We start from the raw sequence: 15677 nt of genomic DNA on the forward strand, positions 1-15677 counted from the left end.
AAATCTGTTTAGATATAATAATGTATTAGATATAAATATTTTCAGCCTTATCAAGCCAGTTACACACTATTGAACCAACAAGCATGGCCAGAGAAAAGCATATCTGTACAAGCACTATATCTGACAATCTGATGATTTTGTCAGCTTTTGTAGTGACAATTATCATGAGTTACACAGGACATCACTCTGAGCTGTGATAAGCTAGAAATTTCCCAAGTCAGACCTTGGGGAAAAGAACAAGGGGAGGGTCTTGAGAAATGAAACGATTGAGAAATACAGGGGTGGATGACTTATAAAACCTTAGATAATCAAAAGCCTGAGTCAGAGCAGGCAAAGAAACAGAAGCTGGACCATGGAGTGCCACATCTGTCCTATGCTGCTCCTCATCTTAACTCTGGACTCTGCGTGTGCAAACGACAGGTAAATGTTGGAATAGCTGCATGAAACTACAACATGTAATCATCATGTAATGTCAGCCTATTTCTGTTTAATGTAGAGATGTCTTAAAATATTTTTTCTGGCTTGTGAGACTTGCTATACACAAATACACGTATATATACTTTTTTTTTTTCAGTATAATGCATGCCAAATTTACAGTTGTAGTGATTATTTTGCCATTCACTAAGGTGGTATTTTAGTTGGATTTAACTAAAATTGCAGCATTGTCGATGTGTACCTGCTGTTAGACATAGAAGTAGAGATCTTTTATAGTTCATATTAAATGCAAAATGGGGTAATGGATAGATAAGTGACATTTTTTGCCTTGATGTACAGATTCTTCATCTCAGCCCCCAATGTGTTCCATGTGGGTGTTAAAGAGAAAGTGTTTGTCCAGATGGGAGAGCCTCCCCTCAGTAGCCCTGTTACTCTCTACCTGGAGAATGAGGATAATGGTGAACTGATGTCTGAGAAGATTCCCATTACATGTACTGAGAACGAACCAATCAAAACAGTTGAGCTCATGGTAAGCAAAACTTCCCAACTGATATTAGAAGACAAAAAGTTTATACAGGATTGAGATGTCATTTACCCAAGGTTCAAATTTCTATCTGTACAGATTTCTAGGGAAAAGATGTCAGAGCTTCTTCCGTTCAAGTCTGCACACCCCTACCTTCTGCTGATGGCAGAGAGCCCATCCTTCAGTACGAGGAAGTCAACAAGGGTCCTGGTGTCTCAACACAGGGGCTATATCTTCATTCAGACTGATCAACCAATCTACAACCCAACACAGAAAGGTAAAAGAGAGTGAATGAATATAAAATTTGTGTGAAAAATACAGTACTTGGCATAGATAGTTGAATATTTTATAGCCATTAATCATACGGTATGTGGATTCTCTCTCTGCTAGTGATGTACAGGATATTCACTCTTGACCATACACTGAGGCCTCGTGAGGAAAATTTCCAAATGTTGATAATTGTGAGTAGATACATTTTTGTGCATGGATTCAGTTGTGGTGTATGCAATGCAATTTCTGTAGAAGATAAGAGAATTTTAAAAGGCCTTTGCAACTGATTTCAATGTCTTTGACAGAATGCTGCTGGAAACAGAATAATGAAGTCCTTAAAGACAGCAAAGGGAGGAATATTGAGTCACTCATTCAACATACCTGATGTCTCTGAGTATGTTGAGAGATTTGCCAGTAACTGTAACTACACTGATAACTACACAAACAACTTTTAGTGCAGTAATAAAATTGCATATGGAATATAGATGTCACATTTACAATACATGTATATTTTGTTTACATAGAATGGGTACGTGGAAGATTGTAGCACACTATGAAGGCGATGAAGCACATGCTGCTACTCGAGAGTTCAAAGTCCAGAAATTTGGTGAGCTAACAACTTGATACCATGCATTTTTTTCCAAGAATTTAAAACAGAGTTTTTGCAATAATAGATAATATTTATTCCCTCCTTAATATATATTTTTTATTTTCACATGCTAGTTTTACCCAGTTTTCAGGTGACCATCGGAATGGAGCAAAGCTATCTTCTGCTGAATGCCCCAAAGCTTAACTTCACCATCTCAGCCTTGTAAGCTTTCATTCATTTATTAATAAATCCCTGACTGTCCTACCAAGTTCTACTATCAATAAAAAAGTGGAGAGATCCTATTTAAGTAATAATTTATAGACATACTAGATTTGGGGTGCTCATCTCAAGTACTAGTGTGGAGTCTGGTTTTTACAATGCTTATTTCATGTTAGAATGCATTTACAATGCTTATTTCCAGGTACTCATATGGTGAGACAGTCAAAGGAGCCTACCACTGCCGATTTGGAGTGATAACAAAGGGTTCTAAAGATGGCCAAAAAATGAAGCCTGTCTTTATCAGGGGATTGGAGTTGACTGGCTCAGTGAGAGAAGAGATATCCACCATCCACATTTTATAAGACAACTCATTTGTTATAAAACCTCTTAACAGTTATTTGAAAACCAACAATTTCACCATTTCTTGCAGGTCCAGGATGGGAAAGCAACAGCTATTCTCCAGACAGCCGAGTTAAATAAGAACCTCCAAGACCAGCTGGAGGGAAAAACCCTCTCTGACTTAGAGCAGAGTGGAGCAGAGCTCTATTTGGCTGTGTCTGTCACCAACATACGAAGTAAAGGACACACTGGAACACAAGAAGGGATTTTAGAGGGATGTTGCAATATGTAAAAGCATGTGGAAACATAGCAGTTTGAATCAAGACTTACACAACCTCTCATAATATTATTCAAAAGTCTGGTAGGATAAAGTACAGGAATAACAATACGAATAATATTAAGAATAATAGTGACACCATAGCAGATCAAAAATGCCATAAAGTAGCCTATGATAAGGTTTCTATAAACCTAATATTGAGTATCACTGACACACTATAAGTCCTTAGGAAGGAATATTGTAGGAATATTATGGTGCTTTTTCATTAGGGTTGATAAAACTGTCTGTATTATTTGCCCAGGTGGTGAACTACAAGAGGCAGAAGTTTCCATTCCCATCATCTCTCACATTTACACCATTGATCTGTCTCGAACTCGCTCACATTTCATTCCTGGAGTTCCGCTAGATGTGGTGGTAAGCCTGAAAAATAAAATGGGCACAAACAAACAAACAAATAAGCAAGCACATACAAACACAAAGGATGTACCTTTGATGATTTTGTATGTTAAGGATTTGTATGTTGTTATGGCAGGTGGTCATTCGTCTCCCAGATGGCTCCCCAGCAGCTGGTGTGCCAGTAGAGATTCATGTACTAACAACCCAGGAGAAGTCTAGTCAAGCCACCAACCAGCAGGGGGCAGTGTTTGCTGTCTTTAATATTCCCGATGCTGAGGTTGCTGTTGAAGTTAGTATCCCCAAACAACTCAGTTAAAGGTGGAATCAAAACTGAGCAACCATTGGCGAATTAGTGTGGATAGTCTCATAGTTATGCTTTAATTCAGTCAATTGTTTTCACCCATGTCTTCAATAGGTGTCTGTAGATGGCCAGCAACAGAGGAAAGTAATCCAACGTGCCTCATCACCGAGTGACTGCTTCCTGTACCTGAGTTTTACCAACAGGATTTACTCTGTGGGCGAGTCCCTTACCGTTACATACCAAGCTGTCAATGGTCCACCGAATGGGTTTATATACTACATGGTGAGGCATATCTAAGCAAATGCAACATGATTTGTTTTAACAAAGACTAGTTACAGTATTTTAAAAGAAATTGTCTATGTTGTAGGTCTTTAGTCGAGGGAGCCTAATAAAACAGCATTTTCTCAGAGCTGGAACTACAACGATAGACAACCTGCTGATAACGCCTGATATGGTACCATCCTTCCGTCTGATTGGCTACTACTACAACCAGCGTGGTGACATCATTGCTGACTCTGTGTGGGTAGATGTCAAGGCTGAGTGTGAGAAGAAGGTCGAGGTGAGTAAACAGCTAGTGTAGATAAATGTGCAGACTGACCATGAGTGATACTGAGTGAGACAAACAGAACTTTACCTCTGTTGATTGTAGTGGTTGTGGGTTGTGTGTCTGTGTGTGAGTGTGTGTGTGTGCACGCACATGGGTAAATTCAGCATAATTGTAAATGCAAACAATTGCAAAAAATGCGCATTCTTTTTTGCAAAAATATATTTTATCTATCAACTTCTACCCAACACACATACAAAATATATCTCAGAGCTTTTCCTAGCTTAAGTAGAAGTGGTTTGCTAATGTAAATTGCATTTCTTTTCTCTATTGCTAAAACTTAAAAGACTATCCAACTTTATCTAAATCGTGCTGTCCCACTTTATCAGACAAAGCTAGAGTCAAAAAACATTGACTTTCAAACATTCATGAATTGAATTGAGAATGCATGGTAAATTCCAATTCAATTCCTGGGGTTGGAATTGGAATTGCACCCAGCTCTACGGAAACAGAATTGGAGGAATCGAATTGGAATGACAGGAAACAGAATTTAATTCTGTTAAATTCCATGAAATTCCACTTCTATTTTTAATAATGTGTATATACTGTATGTTACAATGTGTACAAACATATACCCCCCCATCCCACCCGCTTCCTACAAATACAGACATATAGACCCCCGACCCTGCCCGTTACACAAAAAAAATAAAAAAAATAAAAAAAAGTGACCACTGCAGACCTCTTATATACACATATGCATCCGGAATTGTTAACAGAGTTTAGAGAGAGCATTTAACATCTGTCCCACCGAAAGGACATCAAAGGGCAAAAGTGGGTCCAGTGTGTATTCCAATTCCAAAATGTGTATTTCCAAAAAAGAGAGAGGAGAGAGATATATAGGCTATCATTTAGCCTTCAGGAAAGAGTGATTGTTTGCTCTCAATAAACTTTATAAGGCGAGACCATATCAGAGAGAATGCATCACTTTTATGGATGCGGTCATATGTTAGTTTTTCCAAGGGCAAAAACTCTGTAATTTGCTGGATCCACAAAGAGTTTGACTAGTATTTGAAACCCGTTGAGATAAAATACATTTCTTGGCAAAATATATATCATTTCTTTTTTAGTGTTAAAAATATGTTATTTCCTTTTCAGTGTTAAAGACAGAACCAGCAGGGGCATTTAGAGGTACAAACCAAGGATCATTTCAAAGTTGACCAGAACAATTTGAGCAGCCCATTGTATTTTCTCCCAGAAGGAATCAATTTTTTTACAATTCCAAAATACATGCATATCCGTTGCAGCTTCATTATTAAATTTTCTACAGAGGAGTGATATAGAGTTGTTCAACTTTTGGCAAATGTACGGTAATATTTTGAGATGAGATTATAATTAGTTTCTTTAATTTTTATGCTTTTTTTTTTTTCTTACAAAGCCCAGCATTCTTCAGTCAAAGTTGTACCAAGATCTAATTCCCAGATGGCTCTCAAGGAGAGAGTGATTTGATAAAACTATATAAGATAGAGATTTTACCTTGATAGAATCATAGAAACAGAGTCAAACAGTAGTGACTCCAACTCAGATAACTGTACTCTAAATTCATCCTTACTAATTACAGAAGTAACAATGTGGCGGACTTGAAGGTAAGCTACTTAAAAAAATCTGTTCTGGGAAATTTAAATTTCCATACAAAGTTCCTGAAAGGATTTCAGAGAATGAGAATCAATGGAAAAAGAATTTTTAGGCCCAAAGTGGACCATAAATTGAGAGAAGTCAGGGTTAAAAGCAATTGGAGAGTTAATGCATGTCTGTGATGTTATATCTAGAAATTTACTAAAATCCTTCCACACCAAAGAGTACAGTATAAAGGAGATGTTTCATTTAAAGATTGCATATTTTGAAAATTGTTCACAAAGGAGAAGGTGTACACAGGAGAGTACTTCTAATTGGGTCCACAGTGAATCATGTCTTGTAAGATTCCAAGATATCGTATGCTTTAACTGAGAGGACCAATAGCGTAATTCTAAATTTGGGAGTCCTATAGTCCACCTTTAGATTCTAATTTCATTAGGGTCAAAAATAGGTAAACCTTGAAAGTATGTTCATCCTGACCACATTAATTTTGCCTATGAGGGAAAGAGTAACAGTACTATTTGAGGGAGCATTGAGAGGGCACACTATGGATTTGTTTATATTTATTTTATAACCTGAAAGCCGACCAAATGAGGGAATGGTTTCCATAATATGTGGTATGGATTTAGGAGGAGAGGTACAAAACAACAGAATATCATCAGCATATAAGGACGCTTTATGGTGGTGATTACCCAATATTACACCACTGATGTTGTGATTGTTTCTAATTTACTCCGCCAAAGGCTGTAATGCAAGAACCAAGAGCAGAGTTGAAGAAATTTAACTTCTGAGAGTTCTTCCCTGACTTGCTAAACAATATAAATCAAACATTAAGTATGAATCAAATAAAAGACAGTTAAACAAATCAAATGCATTCAATCATAATGTATACATTATTATGTTATGCATCAAATACCACCTGAAAGGTACCTTTAACATTTTATGATATGCAGTATTGATAATATATAACAATACATGTAATCTCAGATATATGATAAGAAACAAAAACAAAACATGAAATTTCACAGAATTTCATTGAATTAAATTAAACTTCCTGAAATTCCAATTAAATTCCAATTCTGTTTCCTCTAGGTTTTTTCAATTCCAATTCTAATTCCTCAGTTGAATTGGAATTGATGATGAGGTCATCAATTCATAAACTGACCCCAACCCTGATTTCAAAATCACAATTGTCAAACATATTGACAACTTTTTCAAATTTTTGATACATGAATAAGTATTATGCATTGTTATAACAACTGTTATAAAATAAACTGTTATAAAACAGAAACAAATTATGTCACAGATTTTAACTTGTGCTTTGGAGATCTTACCTTGTGCCTCTATGGCATCACACCAAGGATGTGATGTGATTTTGATCATATGGTTTCACTGCTAGGGGTCAATAGTAATAAATTACATAACTATATACAAAAACCATATGACATCCCACTTTTACCAAACTCATCCTTCAGTATGTATGTGTATTTACAGTTTTAGTATTTCATTTTGATTTACTGATTTACTGAATTAAGAACTGCAATCTTAATTCTAAAATCCAGGTATCCTCAAAAATGCATCAGTTTTATCCTGGGAAACAGGCTGTGCTACAATTTAATTTACATGGTCAGAAAGCCAAAGTGGCCTTGCTGGCTGTGGATAAGGCCATCTACGCTCTCAATGCCCATAACAAACTCACAGCCAAGCAGGTAACACTACTGCCTCCTCACACCCCTATCAGCATTATGTAGTTTCCTCTGAAGCTCACTTTCACAATATATTGAGAGATTTAATTTAATCCAAGCGATAATATGGTGAAACAGAGTTCTTGTTCTTTTTCAGGTATTTTCCTCTATGCAGTCATATGATCTTGGTTGCTCATATGGCGGAGGATCTGACGCAGCTTCCACACTAAATGATGCTGGCCTGTCTTTTATATCTCAGTCTACGGAGTCAGTAATGAGAGAGGGTATGACAAACAACAACAACCAACCCAACTCAATCTGAAAAGTAGCTCATCTAATTATAGCCGCTTGCTTACACTTATCCCAGTTTGAGCTAAGAACGACATTGTAGTAAGCTCTATGCTGATATATTGTTTTTCCAGGGCTTGGCTGTCATTCACATTCTGTACGGCAAAGACGCTCTTTGGACCTACAACAGGAAATGATGATCCTAAGTAAGACAGCATTCTGGCATTACAACTGCTGTCTATGAGAATGTATGCCAGTTCTGGTAAGCATGTACTGTAAACATGTGTCCTTTATCTGTCACTTCCAGAATCTAACTTCTCCAGTGAAAAGCTGCAAGAATGTTGTGTCCGTGGCTTCTCTCTCATCCCTATGAAGCGAACATGTGAAGAAAGAGCTAATAGGATCTCTCAGGTCGAGACCCTATTAGAGACAGACCCTCTCTGTGCAGAGGCCTTCCTTGAATGCTGCCGTCAAGGAGAAAACCTGAGACAGAGGCTGAGACAAGAGGATGCCAAGAAAGGACTTGGGAGAAGTGAGGATAACTTGTCATTGTGGATACTAAACACTTTAAACATGAAGGGGAATAGCATTTCATAAGTTTGGCTTGATTATCAGAGAGAGTTTAAATGCAAACCTCTAATTTTCTTAATCCTTTAGCTGCAAATGCATTGGAAATTGAAGAGTTCTTCTTTGACACCACCAATCAGTACATTCGGCGATATTTCCCTCCAAGCTTTGCATTTACAACATTTGATGTAAATGGCGAAAAAAGGTAAGAAGTGGACAATCAGCGTAGAAAGCATGGACAAAGAATTATAGTCTACATTGATAATAGCCCATGGTTACTTTTTAAGTAATCTTTTCTTTTTTCAATGAAATACAATTGATATTCACTGTCATAAGGTCCTTTGTTTCCCTGTAGTGTTGTTTGTATATATTTGACCCCTTACTATTTATTGCTTGTAATATTGGCAATGGAGGAAATTCAGCTTATTCTGCTGCTGTACTCACTGTCACTCTGGATAAGAGTACCAGTTAAATGTCTACAGTATAAATTGTAAATGTAGTCGAACCATATTTCAGATTCACTATATTACAGCTGGTTAATTCACTGTATTGTGTCTGAAAACTCTTTATAGTTATTCTTTGTCTCTACCTGATTCCATCACCACCTGGGAGATTCAAGCTATCAGTTTATCTGCAACTCATGGTAATATCAGCTTCCCACCTCGCAAATGCATGTCAGATTTGATTGAGGAATGTCTGATGAATAACTGCAATTCACTTGTCTTACTCCCTGTCTCTTCCAGGATTTTGTGTAGCTGAACCGTATGAGTTGAGAACATTTAAAGAGGTATTTGTGTCTCTGAGGCTGCCTTACTCAGTAAAAAAATATGAGCAAATAGCCATTGAGCCTGTCATCTACAACTATGGAGACAATCCTGTACAGGTACATACATCCAGCATACAGTATAGCCTAATTGGGACATGCAGTGGCGCATACAATACACAAAATTCTGAATGTTTTTTTTAATGTTTTTCTTCTCTCTAAAAAAAATGTTTTTTTTGTAGCTGGCAGTTCATATGGAACAAACTAAAGGGCTTTGTTCCCCCGGCTCAGCCACTTCTACAGCTTTTGTTAACATTACTGTGGACCCCCAGTCTTCCAGCTTTGTCAGTTTCTCTGCTGTCCCGATGGTAACAGGCACAATACCCATCAAAATACGCCTCTATGATATAGAGCAGGAGAGAGGAATAGATGCAATTGAAAAGACTTTGAATGTTTGGGTGAGTAAAAAAAAAAAAATATGCCTATTTCCTCTGCATGGTGGACATGTGCAGATATATACAGCAAAATTTAGTGGAGGAAAAGGAGAAGTCACATTGTTGTACTTCCATCATATACACCTTTCAAGCACATCATAGTTATGTATCGTTGTTGAATCTAAACTTCAGTAAACACTAAACAAACAGACTTAGTGCTTTTGTTGGCCTATCATTATATGTGGAATATCAACACAAGCATTCTTGTCCTGAATAATTGTGCAATTTTTTATCCTAAGGAAAACATAGCTGTCAGAATGACTTATTGTTCATATTTTCTTTATCATATTTTCTTTATCAATATTCAGTGGATGAATAATATTCCATACATCTTGACAAACTGATACATACAAATACATGTGTGGTTTGGTTGCACCAACAATCAAAATTATTTTGTGGGACATACAGTATGTCAATGCAAAATTAAAGTGTATCCAACTTAAGGAATTTGGCTCTTGTCATACTGGGCAACCTAGTCGCCATGTCAATTCAAATTCTGTCCAGTGAGGACAGTTTGCTCTAGCCGTGTCTTTAAAGTACTTTCAAATTTACTTTAAGTATATTTCAATCAATGAATCAATGCTTTTTCCACTAGCAGGTTTTGATGTGTAAGGCAAGGACACACAATAATTCAACACTCTTCTCTCATGTTGTAGACAGAAGGTATAGTGCAGAGAGTGGAAGAAACTCGTGTGGTTAAATTAGATGGTGAGTTGTTTCAGAATTTCTCAATCATAGTGTGTGAAAGTTGTCATTGTTTTAACCCTTCTCTTCGTCTTGATAGGGAGCGGCACAAAGTCTTTAACCATTGATGGAAATCTACCAGATAACACAGTCCCTGACTCCAACTCCAATATCTTTATTAAGATGGAGGGTATGTACAACTAGACACAGTAGTTTTCCATACTGTGTAAATGACAATTAATGTCTTTTCCCATTCTCTCTTCTCATCTGACACGCAGGGGATGGGTTTGGCGAGTCAAGTGCCCAGAGACTTCTCTCTCCTGAAGGGGTTGCTGCCCTGCTTAAGTTGCCTGATGGATGTGGAGAACAGACGATGAAAAAACTCGCCCCTACAGCTTTAGCCCTCCGCTACTTTGACATTAATCAGCAGTGGTTTAAACTGCCTGCTGGTACCAGAGATGTGGCCCTTCAGTATACTGAGGAAGGTGAGAAATTTAATCAGCTCTTTTGCTTCAGTAACCCTCATTTTTGTCTGCATGTGACCATGTACAACAATTTTGGAGGGAGAGAAGGGTGTTATCATTTGAATATGATTCACTTCTAAGAACATCATTGAAGGCATTTGTTCATGTTGATTGCTCTAAATTGCTGTAAAATAAAAAACAAAGAAAGAAAACCATCTCTTTGTCAGGTTACATGAGAATTTTGACTTTCAAAAAAGCTGATGGATCTTATGGAGCATGGACTGATTGGCCATCTAGTACTTGGTGAGTATATGTTTTATGCTGCCATAATGGTTTATTATTCCCAATATCTTAAATTGTAAATCAGCTTTCTCCTCTCCCCCCCTTTCTTCCTCTCTCTGTTCTTTCTCTTGTCCTCAGGCTGACTGGCCTTGTAGTGAAAGTGCTGTCCCTGCTGGCAGAGCGCCAGGCAGTGATTACCGGACAACAGGGGAGGCAGGCTAAAGTTGTATCTGAAGAAGAAATCAGTCACTCAGTCCGTTACTTGCTCTCAGTACAGAATGATGATGGGTCATTTACTGACCCACATCCAGTGATACACAATGAGATGCAGGTAAACTTTCAAAAGCTAAGTATATTTGACAACAGTATGGTGTGATCTAGCAATAAAGTCAATATCTATGATGTGGGTGAAATATTGTTTCTGTTTTTAATGTAGGGAGGTATTAGAGGCAAAGAGGAAAAAGCATCCACAACAGCTTTCATAACTATTGCACTGTACCGGTCCCTTCTGTTCCTAAAAGTGGAAGAGCAAAATAATGCGGTGAGATAATGCATACAAAGACACAAGGCCTACTCTCCAGGGTGACAATGTTTTAATAGACTGCATGTAATGTATAATTTACAAAGAAAATTAGATGCAAAGAACTGAGTGACATCCTTTGTGCTACTTTTCTCCAGGAAGCAAGCATTCTTAAATCAACAACGTACCTCCTGTCACACCTTGAGGAGCTTGAGTGGCCCTATGCTGTTGCCATTACAACTTACTGCCTCTCAGTTTGCAACAAGCCAAATGCTTTACGTGCCTGGATGAAACTCGAAAGATTGGCAACTGTAGGCATGTTCCATCAGAGCAAACACACCCATGTGGTTGAAATGAAAAGGCCAATGACAATATATTATTTGAAATGCGTTACCATTTTTCCCTTTTACATTTATTTTCTATTTCTTTGACTAATCAGGGAAAGATGGGTGCCATATGTGGGGAGCTAATGCTGCAGAGGTAGCGGATGCCATCACAGTGGAGACTACGGCCTATGCCCTGCTAGCTGCAGTAGCACTTGAGAAGTCAGAGAGGGCAGAAAGCGCAGCCTGCTGGTTAACCTCACAAGAAAACTATGGAGGAGGCTTCGAATCAACGCAGGTGATTGGGATGCCATCTTGAGAAGTAGCTGAAATAATATTCCGAATACATGGACCCTATTTTCCTTGTGTGGTCCCTAATTAACGGTCATAATATAAAAGTTAAATGTGCCTTAATACCATGTCCAGGATACTATTGTGGCCTTGGAAGCCCTCTCTGAGTATGAGCTGAAGAAGCCTCCAAGGACCTTCACAGAAGTGGCAGCACAGTTCACTGTTCCAGGAAGGACCGAGAAAGAGGATCTGTCACTGGAAAATAGGAGGGAGAAGGTGGAAAAAGAGCTGAAGGTAGCATGGTGTATTGTCAGCTGTACACTTAAATGCACGCATAAATGTCCATACCTCATACTTACATTAACTTTTTTCTCTTCTGTTTGCTCTTTTAGAGAATGATAGGGAACAACGTCAATGTGTTATTAACAGGACATGGGGAGGCCAAGCTGAAAGTGAGTTTGGATTGAATTAATTTCTCCGTAAATGTTCAAAGAGATCCAAAATGTACAGTAAATCACCAGTCTGTTTGGCAGGTTGTAAAGGCTTACCATCTACTGGAACCCATGGACAAATGTGAGCAACTGTCTATCAAAGTCACAGTGGAGGGGAAAGTGAAGTACACTGGTGAGCCTTAGCCACTGATACAAATTCAAAAATTAAAACTGTATGCAATGTTGAAAAAAGCAACATGGGAATGTTGACTGCTGTCTCATCAGCTAAGATCATGGAAAATTATGACTACTATGGCGAAGACTATAGTAACGATGAGGCCAAAGAGGGGCGAGTCCCACGATCAGCAATTGAGTGGTTTGATGCTCGAACCCGATACAGGAGAGATGCTGATCCCAGCCCAAATTCAGAAAATACTGTTAGCTACGAAGTCTGTGTCAGGTTAGTTAAAGTGAAAATCACACTTGCCCCTCACAAAGCGTGTAGACCTTTATTCAATAAAAGTCTCAAATATTCAGCTGTGGTTTTGTGAAAATGGGTCAACTGATCAGCCTCTCACTCTGCCTATTATGTTTACCTGTGTGCAGTTATAGCCTGAGCAGGAATCTCACAGGAATGGCCATTGCTGACATCACACTTCTGAGTGGTTTTGAGGCCGTAACTGAGGACCTGGACACGGTTAGTAGCTCTCTTCCTTCTCCTTCACCTCCTCCTCATCATCATTGTCGACATCAACATCATGATTCCACGTCACCAACATTGAAACTTGCAAAATAAAGTAAAAATTGGAGGAACCAACTCAAGCATTGGTCTTTCTTCTACTGTCATCTCAAAATAAATCTTGTCTCCTCACAGCTAAAATTGCCGCCAGAACAATACATTTCCCATTATGAGATCTCCTATGGAAGAGTACTGATCTACTTCAATAAGGTAAGGCTGAAATCTATACACACACTGAAGAATGTTAAATGCACAAAATTTACAGTTTTTTTTCTCACTCTAGCTTGAACAAGACACATGCATTGCATTTGACGCTATACAGAGAGTGCCAGTTAGCCTTCTACAGCCTGCTCCAGCCTCATTCTATGATTATTATGAACCAAGTAAGCACAGAGTTTATTTAATGTTTTCTGGACATTTTATGTTTATCTGTGCTAGAAGGGGCGTCTCTGTTGAATTTAGCAGGAATTAACGGACTATTGGTGCTTTCCTCGCAGAGAGAAAGTGTACTGTGTTCTACTCTGCCCCCCAAAGAAGCAAGATGGTCTCCAAGCTGTGTTCAGAGGATGTGTGCCAATGTGCAGAAAGTAAGCCTTTATTCCAAGCCCTGTACTGACAAACACACTCTCACAAATTGAGTAATATCCTTCAGGTCTGTGCAAATGATGAGAAATATCATGCAATTTTTTCTAGGACCCTGTCATAAAATAAAAAGTGTATTTGAACCAGTCAACGGTAAGAAGATCACACTGGAAGACCGTTCAAACCATGCCTGCTTCTTCCCTATTGCAGATTACGGTCAGTACTGCACAAGGCAATACAATGCTTTGGTTCACTTTAAAGACCCAATCCAGAATGTTATGTAATTGTTATTGTTGGATTTATTTTGAAATTTCACATACATTCATAGAGATTCTTCAATAGCTTGAATTTGAACATGGAAAATGCTACGTTTTGCAATTTACATAATCTGTTGTAATTTAAAAGACTGGTCTTTTTATTGATGAAGTGAATGAAGCGAAAATGAAGCGAAACATAAAACAAAGAAAAAGGTGACAATGCTTCAAAAGGGGTACTCTATTACAATTGGGGCTTTTTTTTGCAGCAACATACAACATAAATACACACAAGGAGATATCCTTACACGTCCCATTTACATTTAGTAATGACAAAAAATAATAAATAAATGTACAATAAGTACATAGGGGGCAATTGGGGCTTTAACAGTGAAACTGTTAAAATTAATTTGGTGAAAATGAATTCTATATGTCTAAATGGTGTGACTTTTAGTTGAATGCTTGTTTTATTTCAGGATACATTGTCGAAGTTGTCAGTGTGTCTGTGAAGAGCAACTTTGAGCTTTACACAACTAACGTAACTGAGGTACTCAGAGCACGTAAGTATAACTACAAGACTCGGCATATGTTATAGTGCTAACCTTAATTTTATGTAATATACAGGTGAAATAAATGTGTCATTACATTAAGTTTTGATGACCTGCTGTAAAACATAATGACTATATGCTCTGTGTCTTCCAGATGGAGATATGCATGTGAATGTCAATGATGTTCGAGTGTTTGTCAAGAGGCTTCAATGTAAAGGACAGTTACAGACGGGCAAACGCTATCTGATCCTGGGCAAAGATGGCACCACAACTGACTCAAACGGAAAGTATGTGCAGTTAATCATATTAGCAAAAGATTTTGATCTCTAAAATTTTACACTGATTCATTCTCCTTCTGCATATTTGCCCTCTCCCGCTCTCTGTAGGATGCAGTATCTGTTGGAGTCAAACACCTGGGTTGAACAAATACCTGACGAACGAAAATGTAAACGACAGTCCTACAGAGCCGCCTGCAAAGGGTTGAATGATTTCTTATCTGAGTACAAGATAAACGGCTGTAGACAGTGAATACCGTATTCACAAACATCTTTGCTATAACTTTCATTTTCCAGCATACTTATTTCACTGTAACTCTATTAACAGTAAACCTCATTAGTTACCCATGAAATATATAGTCACCATGGATATTGAGGTGTATTTTGTGTTCTTTATTAATGGCTCTGTATTAAAACTCAAATATTACTTATTACAGAAGACAAAAACAGCACCCAAAAGACTTTGTCTTTTATTTTATTTCTACAGTATGTGTTAACTATGATTATCAGAATTATGAAAGCAAAGCAAAAGCAAGTGATTGGTTACTAAGACAGACAGTAGGCGGTTGACTGATTCAGCCTGACTAAATCCACACAAGAATATATAAACCAAACTGCTCCACCACAATATCTTCTAAAGGATCACTTCTTACAATGTATAACTCGTATCTCCAGTTAATCAATACACCTACAACAAAAACAAACCTCTTAATGTTGTCTAGCAAATGCCTGTGCATCTATAAATGGTTATTGCTTTGACCATGGATGCATATAAGGTAAGATAATATTTGAAATGGAACACAGCGTTGCCTGTTTTACAAATTTCTGGCTGTACAAGAACAGAACACAACGATGGGGAGAAAAGTACATCCACAAACATCCACTCCTCTCTTTAATGTCCAGCCAAAGAGTGAGATTCAGTTGGGTTTACTGGTATGATTTAGCTTTCCTACCAAATGTAT

The 15677-nt window shown here is 37.9% G+C and overlaps 1 protein-coding gene across 1 annotated transcript; it reads left to right on the forward strand.

Annotated features, from left to right (window-relative positions):
• The first annotated feature begins 313 nt into the window (after positions 1-313).
• Positions 314-15161, forward strand: c4b (complement C4B (Chido/Rodgers blood group)). The gene is made up of 41 exons (XM_078287267.1): positions 314-420; positions 775-964; positions 1058-1235; positions 1349-1419; positions 1534-1622; positions 1753-1835; positions 1952-2039; positions 2239-2362; positions 2467-2611; positions 2954-3066; positions 3185-3337; positions 3464-3631; positions 3717-3908; positions 7088-7234; positions 7368-7494; positions 7633-7704; positions 7806-8030; positions 8156-8270; positions 8638-8708; positions 8809-8948; positions 9071-9286; positions 9979-10030; positions 10107-10196; positions 10285-10491; positions 10698-10773; positions 10891-11083; positions 11189-11293; positions 11431-11587; positions 11712-11893; positions 12022-12180; positions 12279-12338; positions 12420-12510; positions 12603-12777; positions 12924-13014; positions 13192-13266; positions 13340-13439; positions 13554-13643; positions 13750-13854; positions 14369-14452; positions 14595-14727; positions 14827-15161. The coding sequence occupies exons 1-41, from the start codon at positions 353-355 to the stop codon at positions 14966-14968; spliced, it is 5142 nt and encodes a 1713-aa protein (XP_078143393.1). The 5' UTR covers positions 314-352; the 3' UTR covers positions 14969-15161.
• The last annotated feature ends 516 nt before the right edge of the window (positions 15162-15677 follow it).

The sequence above is a fragment of the Centroberyx gerrardi genome, chromosome 12 (assembly GCF_048128805.1).
Source record: "Centroberyx gerrardi isolate f3 chromosome 12, fCenGer3.hap1.cur.20231027, whole genome shotgun sequence".
Classification (NCBI taxonomy): Eukaryota; Metazoa; Chordata; class Actinopteri; order Beryciformes; family Berycidae; genus Centroberyx; species Centroberyx gerrardi.